The sequence below is a fragment of the Scomber japonicus genome, chromosome 3, assembly GCF_027409825.1.
Source record: "Scomber japonicus isolate fScoJap1 chromosome 3, fScoJap1.pri, whole genome shotgun sequence".
Lineage (NCBI taxonomy): Eukaryota > Metazoa > Chordata > Actinopteri > Scombriformes > Scombridae > Scomber > Scomber japonicus.
In genome coordinates, this window is record NC_070580.1 from 11,257,158 (window position 1) to 11,275,021 (window position 17,864).

Sequence of the window (17,864 nt, forward strand, 5' to 3'; positions counted from 1 at the left end):
CATTACAGACTTCTAGGCCAAGCTCTCCCATTTTGCACAACATTTGGCAAAAATAAGCCCCAGTATGGATTGTTAATAGTATCAAAGCATTGTGCTGCTGTGAAAAAGCAGAGCCGGATAAAACCCTGGCTTTCTGTTGTGAGTACAGAACCAGCGTGGCCTGACAGTCTCTCATGGCGGCTCTGTCTGGTGGCAGTGGTGAAGCAGGTAAGGCCTTGCACCTTGTGCCTCAACGCAATCCAATATTTTTCCTGGTAATCCCCCTTCCACTCCTCAACACTGCTGCTCTTTCAGAGTTAAGTCCACATAAGCTCCCACTTGAGTGCCAGAGGCAGAGCAGCAACAGGGATGGTGTGGTTGCCTAGCGACATCTCAGTCACTGCACCTGAGGGTGTTGGGTAAACACCCTGAGCTTGCCAGAGGGAAGAAGAGAAAAGTAACATCAGTGTTTCCTTCCATAACATTTATTAAAGGGGGCTGTTATTAATTTGTTACATTTGGTGTTGTCATTTTTGCTTTCACCCAAGGGCAAGATTATATTATAAATCATATCTAAAGCAAGTTTATTTGTGTGTTTGCGTGTGTGGGTGTGTGTGTGTGCTGGCACACTCATGCCTGTGAACGTTTGATTGTTTGTCTGTACGTCTGTACTTACCTTTTGTCTGATTCCAAGATGGGACTTGACTGCTCTGATAATGCATCTCAGCAGGGTGTTCCTCTCGTGCTTTAATGATAAGTCTCCAGTCTAAAATTCTTTGCTTGTTTACGCTCACAGAGGGGCTCAGTTTTAATGATGGTTAGAGGCGGATGAAAGCTCACCCAGCCTCCACTGCTTACATGAAATAGAAGGTTATGAAATTCTTTATTGAGGTAAGACCCCTATAGCTAGATGAATACGAAGGTTGTGATATTTTTTTCATTGACATTACTTTGCAAACCAATGAGTTCAAAAATCCATTCGTAATCCCACTGTATTCATGCTGTGAGACAAATGCAACACTAAAAGTCAGTTAATTAATTTGATCCCTTTCAATGCCTCCTTGCATATTGTTGATTAAGCTCTGAGCTTATGAATAAAACTCTCTCCTAGGAGGGACATGAGAATGTGATTTGGACGAACTGATGTGGCACACTGTGATTCAGTCGCTGCACATTATCATCCATTAAGATCCACAAATCCAGCAGCCTATAACCATTTTCGTGGTGAAATGAAAGAGAATGATTTTCAGTCTCTCCTGAGGAATGAAGCCCTGAAATATAACATGCAGCAACAGTTCATTAGTTTACACTTCCTCGCAAGTCCATTTCCTGTGTGTCCCTGACCCTGTGCCACCCAGGTTAATGCTGACTTTAGGAGTCTTTGGTTATGGGGGTGACCAGGGCAGTCTGCTTTGGCCCGGAGATGCTATAATAAGGCCAGTGTTTATGACCACTGCTGAATTGGGTTTGTAAGCGCAGCTGAACCTGTGAGGTATTGACGCAGGGGTTAATAGCCTGTTGGCCTCTTTAATGGAGCTGAATCAGGCCAAGCAGCAGGCAGCGTCAGCCCACAGGAGAGACACATCTCATTTTACAAAGTCATCTCCTACATGATGCAGGACAGGTACCAAAATGTGTTGAGTGTACACACCTGTGGTACACACAGAGAAAGATGCGACACGCACTGGAACACACACTCGGACAGGCACAGAAACAAACACGCTGAGGTGCCAGACTCCACCTGTTTCTACATGATACCGGTTGATGTGAAAGTCAGACTGACTTTCTGCATTTATACCCACTGAGCTTTTATCTGGTTCTCAAACTGAAGCACTTTCTCACACATTGATCTGATTTTGATCCTCAAGAATCTGCACAATTTAATAACTTGCTCAGCTCATGTAAATCCAATGTTATGTCAGGAGATATTACACTTTTACATAAAAAGTCTAGAGCTATGCTAGCAGCTCTATGAGGCTGTGTTTAGGCACAACTAGTGCTAACATGCTAATGTTAAGCTAGTATAATCTTCACCACATTAGTTAAGTTTGATAATAAACTAGTATTTGCTCAATTAATCAATCAGTCAATCAAGTTTATTTGTCATTTGTGATCATATAAGGTACAATTACAGTGAAATGTAACTTTTCAGTCCCTTGAATTTATGCCCTCCCAGAATTGTAGTTCCATTTTCTTCACCTTGCCCCTTTTTACTCCTCTACTGCTCTTCTTATGTTGCAAGCTGCTTTATAACTGTCTGTGTTTCCAGTTTGCAGCTCTAAGGTGTAGGCTGCAGGTGTGTGTTTATGCCATCTTAGATAGTTCTGGTAATCCATTGTTTCTGGTTGTGCAATGATTTAACTGTAGTTTTGGGTACAGATTCAGCTTCAGTTTTTTCACACATGATATTTATCACAGACTAATTGTCCTGAAACAAGCTCCACACTGTAGTGCAGACTGTAGGGTGGCCTCAGATTGGCCTGACCATTTCCTGACCTTTCACATCACTGGGGGCATGTGTTGTAGTTTGTTTACTTGAAAAATATCTTTTTATTTATAGACATTATTCACACTTTAATTACAGAAGCTGAAAGGAGCAAACCAAAAAAAGCCAACAAAACAACAAATATGAGAGGTGATCAATAAGCCAAGGAAAGTTTGCCTAATTCATGATAAAATACCACACATTATACATACAATAATTATAAAAAGTCTCTCTCATTGGTGAAACAAGCATGCCATTTTTGCCACTGTTTTTCACCCAAATCTTTGCAGAGGCATATGGAATAAGTCATTTGCTCTAAGACATGTAGATGTTTTACAATGTTAACAAAAGCCAATATTTTGTGCATGCCTTTTTGCTAGCAGCCAGCAAGACCTTTAGAAGATAAGTGTCCTTTTTACTCAGTCCTTCAGAGACATTTCCAAGATAAAGGGTTCTGAATGATGTATAGATATTGAAACACAGAACCTTTGAAATAATTTTGCCACTTCCTTCCAGAAAGTTTGGATGGGGGGACAGGACCAAAAGATATGAGCATGATCAGTCATCACCTCTCCAGTTGTGTGCCAGTCTGTTTGAAGTTTTGCTTAGGAGTAATGAAGAAGCAAATTAAGTTTTTCCAACAGAAGTCTCCCCAGGTCCAAGATTTGGTGGAGGATGACTGTGTTTTCCAGGCATTCAGCCACATGCCCTGTGTTATCTCAATGTTCAACTCTTTTTCCCATCGTTTATTCACATAGTCTGCAGTATCCTTATTCAGTGAAGTGATGCCATGATATAACTTGCTTATCAGACCTTTGTTGCTCCCTGAGTTATAGGCATCTATAAATATATGAACAACCGCTGGTGGATCTGTTGGATTACAACCTTTCAACTTTTTACAAAAATGATCATGAAGCTATAAATACCTGTAAAAGTCCTGCCCACTCAACTCATATGTTTGACATAAATTATTAAAGCTATTAAGCTCCCATTTTTCAACGATTTTGCATATGGAAGTGATACCATAATAGACCCACTGTCTATATCTATGATGCTGGTGTGAATTCAGGATCATAAACTGGCCATCTAAGCAATTCCATCTGTTTTTGGAGTTGGAATTGTTTAACCACTTCCCCCCATACCTTCAGTGAGAAATTCATCCATTGGCTTGCTGTCTGTAATATTCCCTTCTCTATTCCCATACCACCAAGCAGTGACTGTATTGGTGCATCTGTTAAAGATAACGTAATTTGTTTACATATTTTGACCTCAGCAAGATGGGAATGGTTGCTTCTCCAGAGCATGGGTAGTGATTCTGCTCTGTGGCTGTTTTTGAATGACATACAGTAGCAGTGATCCAGAGTGTTTATTCCCCTTGCGGCACAGTCAATATGTTGATGGAAGCCTTTTTTAGGTTAGCCTGATTGAAGTCTCCAGCAAGAATGAGCACAGCATCAGGATTACCAGTCAGTGAGCAGTTCAAGTCTTTGCAAAGATTTGACAGGGCAGCCTCTGTACTTGCCTGTGGTGAGGTGTAGACCACTGTAATAATGACCAAAGTAAATTCCCTTTGTATAAAATGTGGTCTGCACATCATTGGCAATAATTCCAGATCACACCAATTGTTGTTAATCATAAAGTACATGCCTATTCCAATTGTTCTTGTCCTCTGTTCTGTCAGATCAGTATATAGAAAATCACCTGGTTGAATGATGCAGTCTGGTATTCCAGGATCTAGTTTTGGTGAAACAGAGGACACTATAGTTCTTGAATTCCTATTGGAAACTGATGCAGGCACAGAGGTCGTCCTGTTTATTATACAATGCTTGTACATTGGCTAGCAGGATACTCGGCAGAGAAGATCCATGTGGCTCTTCACAACCAGTTACAAATTCCTTTATACATAAGTAGTAGAGGTCCCACAGTAGATATGTCAAGTGAGTGAAATTGGTATGTGTACATACATCTTTAATGTAAAAGGGGAGTCAGATTTTGGTAGATGTAAAAACCTAATCCATCAAAATATGACTCCTCTCTATGTCTCTCCCCTGTTACCGCTACTGACAAATAGGTCCAGATATGAGTGACGAATTAAAGGGAAAACCAACATAAAGTGTCTTAGTCAGGTGATGGACTACCACATGCTGTTAGGACAACTTCAGTGTGCCTTAGCAGTGAGTCTCTGAACTCTCTGAACAACATTCTTCCAAAAAATATTATATCATTTGGTTTTGATGGTGGTGGTGGAGAGCGCTGTCTACCACGTTGGTCAGAAAATCTCCCATAGGTGTTCAGCTGGATTGAGATCTGGTGACTGTGAAGACCAGAGCATATTATTCACATTTATCAAACCATTCAGTTAAAATGAAATCCCTCATAAAACCATCTCCCTGTCGCTTTACTATTCTTTCATTGTTGAAAAGAAAAAAATAAATTTGTCCTGCATTAAACTGAAGAAAGTAATATTTTCAATAAAAACATTTAAACCAAAGCAGAGATCACAATTAGCTGGTAGCGTGAAATGTTTGCACATCCACACGAAGGGGGCAGATTCTGCAGGGGAGTCAGAAAATTCTATAGCACCATAATAGCAGCGAGTGTTTAATCCCTCCACGTTTACCTCCATCGCTGATAGTGAGATACATTCCAAGATAGACATAGAGATGATCTTGTTTGTCTATGTGTTCGTGATTGTAGAAGGTGTTTATCCCCTAAATCTTAACCTTGATGTTTACTCTGATGTTTACATCTGAAAACCTGAATCAGTCAGTTAGCACAACTGGCAGGAATAGAGATTACAAAGTGATGAGTTGACCATTTCTCCATCCTAATAGGTGACTCAAAGTCATATGTTATTATTGTCCAATATTATTCACAAAAGGTGCAACTAATGTAAAAATAAACTACATACATTTGCAGAAATTTAGCAAGTGAGAGTCATCGAGATGTCTCACCCAAAACCATATGTCAACATCATGATGGATGGTGCTAAAGGAAGAGTCTTTATATGTTTCTTTCTTTAACCAAACTTGGTAGGATTCATCATCTCTGAAGGTCTGTGCCAAATTTTGTGGTAATTCATTAGTAAATGTGATAGCCTACTCCACAGGATAAGTGAAAACTTTGATCTGATGGTCCTGTGGGAAAATTAAGAGACCATGAAAATTAGAATTCATCCATCCATCCATCCATCTGTTGCCATTTCACATCCATAGCCAAGAAGCCACAACACCTTTACTCCCTGGGTTGCACAGCCTGAAAGCCAGAACCTCCCATACAAGGAACAGCTGTTTCCCAGGCTGTGAGACTCAACACCCTGCTACACTTCAGTACCTGACACACACCTTTACTGAGACCCTCTGCACCACACACAACTCCCTCACATGTCAACATTATGGTGGCACTAGATGGGACAATTGGGGGTCTCCAAGAGTAAGTGAAGTTCAACTGTTTGCCACCACAAGTGTCTGTACACAATTTAATAGCAATGCGTAAGTTGTTGACCAAAGTGGTGGACTTGACTGACCAATACTGCCACGGTGGTAAAAATGGTCAAATTCTACCAAAAGAATACATCACATTAAATTAAATTATCTGCAAAGTTGAATCAGAATAATCATGAAAAGTTATATACATTTAGGTCAATATATTTTCCTCACCTTGAAGTGCTTTAGGATTCACAAAGACACAATTAATTATGAAAAGTGTTATGTATTTTATTTGGAATCACCATGAAACAGATGTATATTACCACTTATGACTTTATGAATATTGAGTTGATATATGACACACACATAGCCTATAACAAAAAGTCATCAAGCTGTGACTAATCAGCTTACATTACCCACATGACCAGATAGGCTGTCATATCTCCCCATGATGTTACTGTAATATCAGCATAACATTTACAAGACTAATGCTGTTACACATGTGTGGTGCTCAATTATTTATTTATACTAATGACTTCACTATGCATCCATTATTCATTATAAGCGCTGGTCTGTCTTCCTGAAGTGATGCTGACAGAGGGAAACGGAGGGGCAGATGCGAATGGAAGCTTGATTGTACCCTAAAGAACACCAGAGGCAGACTAGGCTGTAAGGGAATCATCTCCTACCATTTAGAGATGTAGCTAGTGTCCCAGGGAAGGCACTTAACCTGTGGCTGAGGTGAAGAATTACATCCAGTTGATTAGAGCAGTCGCTCTGCTCGAGGATGCAGCTCGGATTTCCCACTACACTCCAGCATGTAATCACACAGAGAAGTCAGTCTCTACAGGGCCATTCAGCATCAGGAGCACAGTTTTCAGGTACTTGATTATAAGATGACTGTCAACAAATAAGAAAAGGGCAATCCCTTTCAATCTTTTCATTATTATAAGACTTCCTTTACTTTCTCAGGCAGCTTGATTCACGAGGTAACAACATCACAAGATCATGGGGAACCATCTCTAGAGTATCAGGTTAGGTGTTGAATATGAATATTTGGGCTGTTGTGTAAACATTCATTATGTTAAATGTAAAAGTTCTTAATTAGAGGGTTCATTATCCAGTGGTATGAAGAAGTATTCAGATTCTTTACTTACTGTAACTTATAGTTACTGTTGTAATTAGTAGCAATATCACCATATGGCAATTCTGGAGTCCAAGCAAATGAAAGTCTTAAAATCAGTGGTTTGTTTTGCAGGATTTTGGTCATGAACAAATTTAAATTTTGACCAAAGTTATTACGATTTCATCCTGAGTGGAACATGAATGTTTGTGCCTATACCATACAAGCTATTTCACTCAAAACCCCAAATGTCAACCTCATGGTGGCGCCAGAGGAAAAGTCAGGTGATCACCAATGAGCTGTGTTAGTGAGTCAGCATGCACAATATCAGAGCCCTGAAACTGGCTCACCTAAATGGAATGTTGTCATCATTAAAGTAATTAATTCCACCTGTGTTTACCCTGCTTTCACTAGTACAAATGTATGTTGTGAAAAGTGTCTGAAAATCTGTCCAGCGATGGTCAAGCTATTTCACTAAAAAACCCCACCTTTGTGAGGAACAATATCAACAGAGGTGGACCCTGTTGGTAATATCTGGAACTTGTTCATTGGAGCTTGAAGTCAATCAAATGATTTGCAATGTTAACTAATTGACACGCAGTGAACTGGGGCTGTTGTGGTCCCTGGAGGTGCCTAATTTGCCAATTTGAGAATCCATCAGTGCTACTACACTACAACCACTGTGCAGGTACAACACAATATTGTTAGGAAGTTCAGTGTATATGATTGCATCCTATTATCTGATCTTATTTGATCTCATCATATATAACATGTAAGATGTAATTGGTGAGATTGTAACTATGGCTGTTAAATAAATATAGTGGAGTAAAAATAATACTTCCATTTGAAATATAGTTGAGATATAAAGTAGCACAAATTTGATACATATTGATAATAGGTTTAAGAACTTCAAACATAGACTTAAGTTTAGTACTTGAACAAATGTACTTACTCTTCAAATCTGAAAACAGTTAAGATTTTATGTTTATTTCCATTTCTTAATTAGATAATCCCCTACAGAAAACAACTAAGCGATCTCAGCAAATGCTGTTTGATTGTGCAGATATAGTGTTTCAGGCCTGACTGAAATTAATTTGACTCCTGATGGTATTAGCTGGACCAGTCATCCATATCATGAATGGCTGGTCGTTAACAAGGAGATATTCTCTCCCCCACATGTAGCAGGAACATCAAATTTATTCTGCTGCTTTGATCTCATTTTAGACTGAGTCCTAAAATAGCAGGAAGCCCAGAGTGGTGTCAGCAGAAAAGCAGGCAGCAGAGCCAGCCAGTCCTGGGCGGTACCTTTACTGAATAGCAACATCAACACTAAACTGTGAACAGTTGGCATCAGAACCAACATCCGGTGGTGTTTTTCAGATTGGACAGTTCCCAGCTTCAGACCAAGAGACTCAGCAGCTATATGGAAAGGGAGTGAAAAGAGCCAGGCCTGGACACGTTTGAAGAGGAGAACTTTATTTACAACACACAAGGCACTGGCTGCAAGCCAGCAGAAAAGCTCTCAGTCTATGTACGCCATTTATCAAGGGAGCAACTTCAGTCTGCTTTCTTCTTTCAGACTGCCTATCTGCCACAGGGACACCAAGTGAACCTCAGCTAAATCCATCAAAGAAGCCTTCTATGAAGTTAATCTCCTTATCTGGCAACTTGCAATGACCAAAATGACTTTTTACCAACTTGATTATCATTTCATAGCAGCACAGCCCACCACTGATGAATCTCTTATTAACAGGGGTGCACTATCCTGCCAAGTCTTTAGGCAAAATTCATTATATTACCAAAGGTTATCTAGTCCAGTATGCTCAATCAGCTCTACTCATCTCTACCTAAATCTCTCTGTTGACCACTTCTCTAATTTCTGGCCATAGTGGACAATACAAGATTAACTGCACTCTGTTTCACTTCCTCATATCTAACCTTTTGTTTAATACCATTTTCTAAATGTTATGCATTGTCCCTGCTGTGCTTGAATTGCCCCTCTCTCCCATCCTACTAATCACTTCTCTGCACAGCCTACCTGCATCTTGCCACCACCTCATTTTTCTACCTCTCTCTTACTGCCTGCCTCTCTGCTCTCTCTCTGGGTGTCTCATTAAAAGCGCTCTATCTAATGAGATTACGCCGTGGGGATTAATGGTGTGGCTAATTGATAGACACACAGCCGGAGAGGATTAAATCCCTTTAAATCCCCAGTGGGTTTTTTTTTGGCGCTTCAGCTGACTAATTGAAATCACAGGAATGGACACAAATATAGTTCTTGACCCCATACAGTGCTCTCAGAGATGCAATAAAAGGACAAATAGCAAGTGTTTTGTATAAAAATGAAGCCACATCTAACAATAGGGTCAAAGATTAACTGCATAATCCTGAGGGAGTCTGTTCCACTTAATGACTCCTTCTAATGCTTGAAATACATTATTACACAGTTAGAAATAAAGATGCAGCGGCCATTGAATTTGGAAATATATAGAAACCAATCATTTCATGAATATATCTCATGAATATATATGATTATAGCATTTGTATTATTTGTCATTCAGCATTTTTATTATTATTTATTCTGACAAATAAGACAATCTACGTGAAACTGATGCACTCTCTGTGTTGCTCTCATCCTATCCATCATCTGTATTCCCTGGTTAGTACATACGGGTGGGGGGTAGTTGCCTGCATTGCTGTCTGCCACAGTACTTTATCTTAATGATAAATGTTACACTGAACTGTCACCTTTATTCTCCTGTTTTTTGTTTACCTCCAATTTAATACTCTTTAAATGTATTTAAATGTATTTTTATATTGCCTTGTGTTGCTTTTATATTCTGACTTTGATGTAATTTATGTTCTACGTAAAACACTTTGTTGTTGAATTGCGTTGTTACCACTGGGGGGCAACAAAGTCAGAAATTGTGAAATCCTATATGTGGCGTCTTTAATGATAGGTTAGTCGAGATGAGGCTGTAATAAATCATAATTACTATTTAACACTTTGAATGACATTATTTTTAAATTACTATGATGAAATCAACCAGGCCACTTCACACTGCTTACACCTGAAGATGATGCATGAAGGCAATATTCCAGAAAAGATGGCACCTTTTCAAAACATGTCTTGTTTATTTTCTAAAGCACACATCCAGTATCTAGATGAATGAATAAAAGAATTCCAGTACACTTAATAATAGAACAACTATCAGCAGGCATGGCTAATGACCCTTCCACTGTCCCAGGGCCAGAGGCCGGCAGGAGGAACATGTCTGTCAGAGACAATACAGAGTGAAAGGGGAAGGCTGTGTTTTATATATAAAAGGAGTATAACAAAGCATTTTTAAAAAACAATCTGCAAAATGAAAACAAAAGAGCAAAACCGAAACAAAGAATGTGTAAGCAGGCATCTTAAAAAATGGAACCGTATGCTTCAACAAAAGAAAAAGAAAATATCTACATATTAAAAATGAACGGGCCAAAAATCCCTTAAGCCCAGTGATGGGCTAGAGAAAGAGAGCAGCAACTTTTATGTCATCAATACTTCAAAAATAGGTATCTTACAGTATTTTTATTTTCTCAGTGTCTTTATACAGAGTATATTCATATAGTTTCTGCTGACTACTTTCACATTCTCACCACATAGTAACAAGTGCTTTGAGTAAAACATTTTGGAAAAAAAAATCATGCACCTTTTAATAGTTTTGTTGGCCTATAAAAAACGGGAATGTTCAAGGCGACAAAAAAAAAAAAAATCTTTCAGTACTTCTCAGAGGCCTTCGTTCCAAGTCATTTCAAGTTCCACTTTCTTACACTGTCTGACTGATCAGATCATGCCTACATAAGCTTTACATTGTGGAGAAAGCAACACAAAACCATACAGGGCAGGCAAGCGTCTCAACATATAGGCTCCTAAATTCATGAGTCCACAGAGGAAAGGCAGGCATTCTCCACTAAATTAGAAAACCCCCACATGTATAAAAATGGTCTCACACAATATCAGCGTGTCGCTGCGGTGGTGTCGACAGGTGATACTTGTGAAAGTCAAACTGAGCAGGTCCTTGGAGAAGAGGGTTGTCCTCACTTAAAATTCTTATTGGCTTCTTACAGGCCATATTTCATTGGGTTATGATATCTGATAGTCTGCCCTGGTTGTGTCCTTCCCTCCTGGGACTGGCTGCTGGGGTTCATCTGCACCACTGTGAAGGGGAGAGGAGAGTGACAGGCAGGGCTGGTTTGAGGAGCGCAGGGGAGGCGGCAAGAGAACGTGCCTCCACTGTACTGCACGAATGGCAACCGATCCTGAGATAGCAGGAGTCTGATACAAAAACACACCACAAAAGGCACTTTATAAAATGACAGTGCTTCTGTTCTAAGGAAATTCAAGTTGACAGAGTGAAAGAGAGAGTCCGAGAGCATCTTCCCAAAAAACATTCTCTTCAGTGTGAGACTAAAGCAAGAGATGGTATCTTTTTAACAATCAATCAAAGCACAAATTCACTACTCGTGTCTCTCACGACCGCCTTGATTCGTCCCCGGAGAGCTCCGGGTCCAGCACGGTGAGAGAACAACAAAAAGAAAAATAAAACATCACACTACAAACTCGCCACTAAAAAATATAAAGCCAGAATACAGTTGCGTTGCAGCAGAATTCATGTTTGTGGGCTTGGTCGCTGTGAGCAAACTAATGCAGCCCATGTAAGCGTCCATTCCTCACATGTCTACTGTGAAGCCTGCGTCATGTTTGTGGGCCCTGCCCGTGGTTTTGAGGGGCATCCATCCAACTGACCCCGCCTCTCCTGACCCCTGCCACAGCCCCACCCAGCCCTCCCCAGCTCCGCTCTCAGTCATCGTCCCCTCCTCCGTAGAGGTCAGCCAGCTTCTTGAAGCGAGGGCCCCAGTCGTTGAGGTAGTCATAGTCCTGGTCCCCTGAGCTGGAAGAGTTGAGCGAGCTGACAGAGCCGGCGGTTGAACCACTGCCCTCGTAGTCGAACACCAGCAGGGAGTCGTAGGGAGGAGCTGTGGGGTCGTTGTCTGCTGCCCTCAGACCCTGGAGACACAAAGACATGAAAGATTGACGATGAAATGTACAACCAGCACTCTGAGTGACAGTATGTCCTGTTCTCTCCAGTTACCCCTGATATAAGAACTTAGTCTTTTAGTAAAACAAGACATTGGTATTGCTGTCCACTGGCCATATAATAGAGGTGATGATTGTACTGTAATGGGTTCAGGGTGCACCTGCAACAAACTGTCTGATTCTGCTCAACAGCATGAACATTTTTCACAAGTTTGTTTTTATTGAGGTTTTAAAGTTTCATCATGGTTTGAATGCTGTCTCTGTGCCAGACATCGAGCTGTTTTTACAGGGGGGCAAACATTTCTAGTAGCACCCTGTTGTCAGGAATACAATTCAAGGGGAAAAAAAGAGTGAAATCCTGCTTTTTTCCCACTGACATATTTAAAGATAATCCATTCTGGGTATTGTTGATACAAAAACACAGGAAACTTTCAGCCTGCAAAATCCATGTTGTGTATAGCCTTTGTATGAGTCACATCATCGAGGTAACAATAACACTGTGCAAACTACTGCTAGGCTGTCTAGCTTTTAAATAGAAACACTTAGAGAAACAACACAAAAAATATTTTTATCCATTCAAACCTACATCATTAATGAATTCTCCGATGTCTCCAGGGTGAGGCAGACTGGGTCTGACGGGATACTGCGACTCAGCGATCACAGGCCTCTCGTCCACTCTGCGCACCCCTGCTGGCTTATTGATGATGTGGTCCAGAGACTCAGGCTGCTGCAGCTGGCTCAGGTCATAGTCCTGGATGAAAGCAATGGAGAAGATCAGTTTGATCATGACGGTTATCCCAAATTGCCAACCTTTTACTATTCCCTAAATATATATTGTGTTTGGGATGGAGCACAGTTTCCAAGTGGGGATATAGTGTCAGATCAGGTCCCAGGGTGCGCCATCACAGACTCGCTGTCTTTGATGTGTGTTCCCAATAAGTCTGCGAGGGCTCAGGACCGACCTGCTGTGAAATGTGTGCTACAGCTCTTCGACAATTGACAGCGCTACAGACTTTGCTCCAGAAAAATTGCCACAATTCACAGTGTTCTCATGTTACAAAAAATGGCCAGGACCATGTTTATATTGACGTGGCAGCTGTTGTTTAACTGAACTTAAATTACTGATAATATATACTGTGATTTACCATTTAATTTCATAAATGAACAACAAACACTCAATTTTAGGAACACCTGGGAGCCTCACACTTCACACTTAGATCACTCTCTCATGAAGAGCTCCTGCACACTTTGACTCATCAGTACGTACTCTTTCTAACAGAGATGAACAAGTGCACACAGACGCTCTCAATTTGCTGATATTTATACACAAATTATTCTGACTGTACTTTGCTGTGAGTCTAATCTGAGTCTGATTTGTTCGTACAAATAACTACACTGTATGCTGTAAATAGAACTAGTTGATGAGATCACTTTACTGCTTTCCCGCCGCTGATAAATAATTGCACGCACTAAATCTTAATGTAGGTGCCAAAGATGGAAAACATCTCTATATGCACTGAAGCTATCTGATACAAGCGTATGTTTTCTTTTTAACGCATATGGTGTGAGTGGGTGTTGGAAAATGGCAAGTTTCAAAAATGGCATAATTAATAATACATTGAATAAATCAAAGATGCTGGAGCTCATCTGTGTTAAAGGTTTATGTTTATTCAGTAAATAATATTAGATAGGAGGAGGTGGTAGGTGCAGTAGGTGAATACCTTATACAAAAATATTATTTATGGGAAAGCGTGTCTTATGGAAAGAGCTGCACAGTTGACTTTATGTGGAATTCAACCTAAGCAGCATATTCAGCCCCAGCACATGTTTTATCACAGAGGGCAGACTGCATCCTAAAAAAAATATCATTCAGTTTTAGAAAAACTGAAGGGAAGCTGGTGTGAGTCTTGTGTTCAAGAAAAGTGGCCACTGCTGACAGCATTTTATGAATTATTTATATACATTTACTATCTACAAACGATACCTGGTCCTCCTCTCCTCCTCCTTCCTCATCGTACTTGAGGATATTATCTCTAACATCGTCCTCGGGGTCGATCAGCAAGGGTTTTGCCTGCCGCTCCTTCTCTCTGCGCTTCATCCAAACCACAAACAGGAGAACCATGCCTGCGAGAAGAGGAAACATGAAAGGGAAAGGAGAGAAAAGGTTGAAAATATGTGGTGTCACAATGAAAGCGTGTCATTTTTCAAGCTCTTCTCATGAAACTGCTAACGGATCCTCTGTTGTACTCACTGAGCAGTATGATGATGCAGATGAGGATAGCGATGATGGCCCCGGTACCGAGACCGGCAGCCGCCACGGCCCCTGTGGTGCTGCAATCCCCGTTGTCATCACAGGGACACACTTTGACTCTGATCAAAGAACGATTTGATAGAGGAGGATTCCCTGAGTCAGACACGATGATGGGGATCTCGTACACACCTGATTCCAGGTAAGGAATCCTTAGCCTCAGCTGAGCATAGTCACCTAGAGAGAGAGAGTGGGAATGAGACGGAGCCGATGATGGAAAACAAACAGTGGAAATTAAGGGAGGATGTTAAGAGATGGAGAATGTGTAGGAGGAAAAAGACATGAAAGAAGAGAAGAGGAAGAAGATAAAGAGGAAAATAAGATGAGACAATGTGTTGCAAAATTACATTTTTGTGCAGGATAACATATCATCATTAGCGTAGGTACAGGTGAATTCATGGCCATAGGAAGTAGCAGCACCCTTGCCTCTCGATAGTTGGTAACACATAGTCCTATTTGTGCTGTTGTATTAATTTATTATTTTCTGTTGTGTGTGAGTCCGTCCTGAAAAAATAGACCCTGCAGGTAATGATAGTAGATTGGGGAAAAGAACCAGACATGAGACATGTGGCTCATAGACTGGGTTGACACATGGTGGTTAGAATTGTCTCCAGCAGCCTGACAGAGCCAGAATACAGTGCAGCCATTTACTGTGGACATTACACTCCACTTCTACCGGCCCCTGCAGGCTATATTGCGCTTTAAATTATATCGAGCAGTGTTCCAGGTGATTGCTTTATTGCGTGTTGTATTGATGTATGATGAGTGTTTTATTTAATGATATACTTTAAAGATCAGAGAGGCTGCCTTCAGTAAATGTAAGCGTTTCCAATGCTGCAGTAACTAATTAACCTGATGCACCAGATGGTTTGTTACACAGAACCATTTGAGAAGTCGTCCATGGAAACTGTTTGGAAAAGGGCAGGCTCTTTCAAAAAATACTTGGCAAATAATTGGGTGAACCATCTGTCTATCACCGTCTTAACTTGCAGGGCAGCTAGATTCTCAAGATCACTTGAGATTCCCCATAGATACTGATTGGTCCGAACCAACGGTGCTCCGAACCAATGGTGGTTCAGACAAAAACGCATGACTGTTAAAGTGTGTTGAGATGGATTCTTGCGTGATGCAGGGTAGGTAGCTTGTCATGGCAGCAAATATCGTGGGACATTTAAGCAGCAAAATTAATACTGTAGTTATGAACTTGACAGGACAGCGAGGGCTCTACAGGGGACACTGAATTAAAATTTTAGCTTCTGACATAGATTTTGTTTTTTAGAAAGCTCTGATGGAGCTCATGATCTATCAGGAGAAGAGCTAATTTACTCCAAATATTTTCACTGTATGAACCTTGACTATGTGTGTGTATGGAACAGCTGATCTATTGGAGGTGCAAGGGAACATGGGCAGTTCTTGTAACAGTGTCAAAGTCCCCCTTGAGCTGTCCCAATGACAAAAATACACAGACATGCCAATTCTATAGCTTCACTGTTTCATTGTGCCCAATAACAAACATTTACGTTGATATCACCCCCTTCCTGGAATTTTAAAATCCCTTTGAATAAATATGGGTCAAATTTGACTCATAACGCATGAAATACAGTATGTAGACTAGCTGCACAAAAATAAATAATTTTGAAATATTTCAATGTTTGTATATGCTGTGCCACTTAAGGAAAAGTAATCAAATCTCAGTCTCAAAGAATGAGGGTGTTATCTCTGCTTTCAAATGTCAGAATGGGTTAAATCTGACCCAAACAGTGTGTAAGTGTTAAATAACCAACGAAGCTACGCTGCTGTGCCTCATGCATGAATGCTTACAGCAGCTCTCTTAATGGGGAAACTTACTTATTGTTTGTGCTGCGGGGGGGATCACAGTACGATTTAAATAGTTAGCACACCCAAACCCCCAACTGAGATCATGTTCCTGTGGCTAAATAGTGCAACAGTTATTCTGACATGCATGTATATGAAGAAGCATTAAAGATATAAAAAAAAGCCCCACAACATATAACCTTCTGCATCCATCACTCAGTCAAGCTATGACAAGACGCTCAGTGGGAGAAGAATCCAGGTATGTGATCAGATTTGTCCTCAAGACAACTACTGTGATACATCCATCTGGGTGGATTAGGTGACAGATCGGCTGCTCGGGGGACAGGGAGATGAATGGATCTCATTTGTCACAAACGATAGATCGTATGTCAACACTGGATGGCACCCGCGTCTCTCACTGTGAGCTTTGTGAGACATTTTGTTAAACTTGGACTTCTTTCGCAGCTCAAAGCAATCCCTGGTTCCCCGATTGATGTCGCCAGTCATCCTGCAGCAGGATTTTGCATCCCATCTGTTAAGTTTATGGTTTAATTCAGCTGAGGATGCAGAGTATTCATATATCATCCCCAACCCCCATACCTCCTAAATTTTACTTTACAATGGCACATTTCAAGGTAAAATATTTGTGAAATGAACGATGTCAAGACGATGTACAGCATTTAATTACCGCTGAGTCTGGAAATGGTCCAGTTGCGGCGGACGGTGGCGGGAAAGGTAGGCAGATCAAAGACAAAGGGCCCGACATTGGGGTCGGCATCAGCGTCAGATGCGGTGATGTTGATCCTGGAGTTTGGGCGTGCACGCTCGCACACTTGAGCCTCCCTGGGTATCAGCACTGGCGCATTGTCGTTCACATCGATCAGGTAGATCTGAAGGGTGCCTGTCCCGCTGGCTTGTGGAGAACCTGACGGGAGGTGTAAGGAAAGAGAAGATGCAAAGAGATCAAATGAGGCAGGAGGATAAACATTAGAAAGGATAGTGAGATAATAATGTAGCGATCGAGAGAGGAGCGAACAGCGGTGAGGCAGAGGAGCAGAGATGAAATGATGGGAGATGGAGCAAGAAGCAAGAAAGGGGAGTTGAGAGGCAGTGTGATCAAACACCTACAGAAGCTGGCAAAACAATCCTTCCATTTGAATCACATTTTTGTGGTTGATTTATGTGTGGAACTGAGAAAATGAGGTGTACAGGTAAAGGAACAACGGGGAGCAAAAAAGGTTTTGTTTACTGAGGTGGCTTTCTGCAAATAGAGGGACAACACTGTGTACTTTTGTGGCGGAGCCACCCAAACAAAACAGCCAGAACAAATGAAAGAACACATACATTTTTTAGTCCTTGTGTTTAGAGCTGGCTGCTTTGTGAAAAGCTGAGGCTAGACTTATATTGGAGAGGACAACGCTCACCTAAAGATTGCTGTTATCTGCACTCTGCTGGGAAATGACTCAAACACTAGCCCTCAACGCAACGCAAGCTCTTCATAACTTATTCAGGATTTCTTACTACTGCCAGACCAGAACAGAACCATCAGACTGGGATTGTTGAACTGTTAACAGAAAACCTCTAATGTGCTTTGATTGCATCACATAGTGTAACTGAGCTGTTGTTTTCTTGCCTCTCTTTAT

General features: G+C 41.0%; 1 protein-coding gene across 1 annotated transcript in view; it reads right to left on the bottom strand.

Moving 5' to 3' along the window:
* Window positions 1–11,861: 11,861 nt before the first annotated feature.
* Window positions 11,862–17,864, bottom strand: part of cdh4 (cadherin 4, type 1, R-cadherin (retinal)) — a 190,590-nt gene continuing 184,587 nt past the window's right edge. The window contains exons 13-17 of the mRNA XM_053315209.1: window positions 16,910–17,146; window positions 14,350–14,583; window positions 14,083–14,222; window positions 12,685–12,849; window positions 11,862–12,068 (exon numbers count right to left, since the gene is read on the bottom strand). Coding sequence (XP_053171184.1) covers window positions 11,862–12,068; window positions 12,685–12,849; window positions 14,083–14,222; window positions 14,350–14,583; window positions 16,910–17,146 — 983 coding nt within the window. The remainder of the gene's footprint in view (window positions 12,069–12,684; window positions 12,850–14,082; window positions 14,223–14,349; window positions 14,584–16,909; window positions 17,147–17,864) is intronic.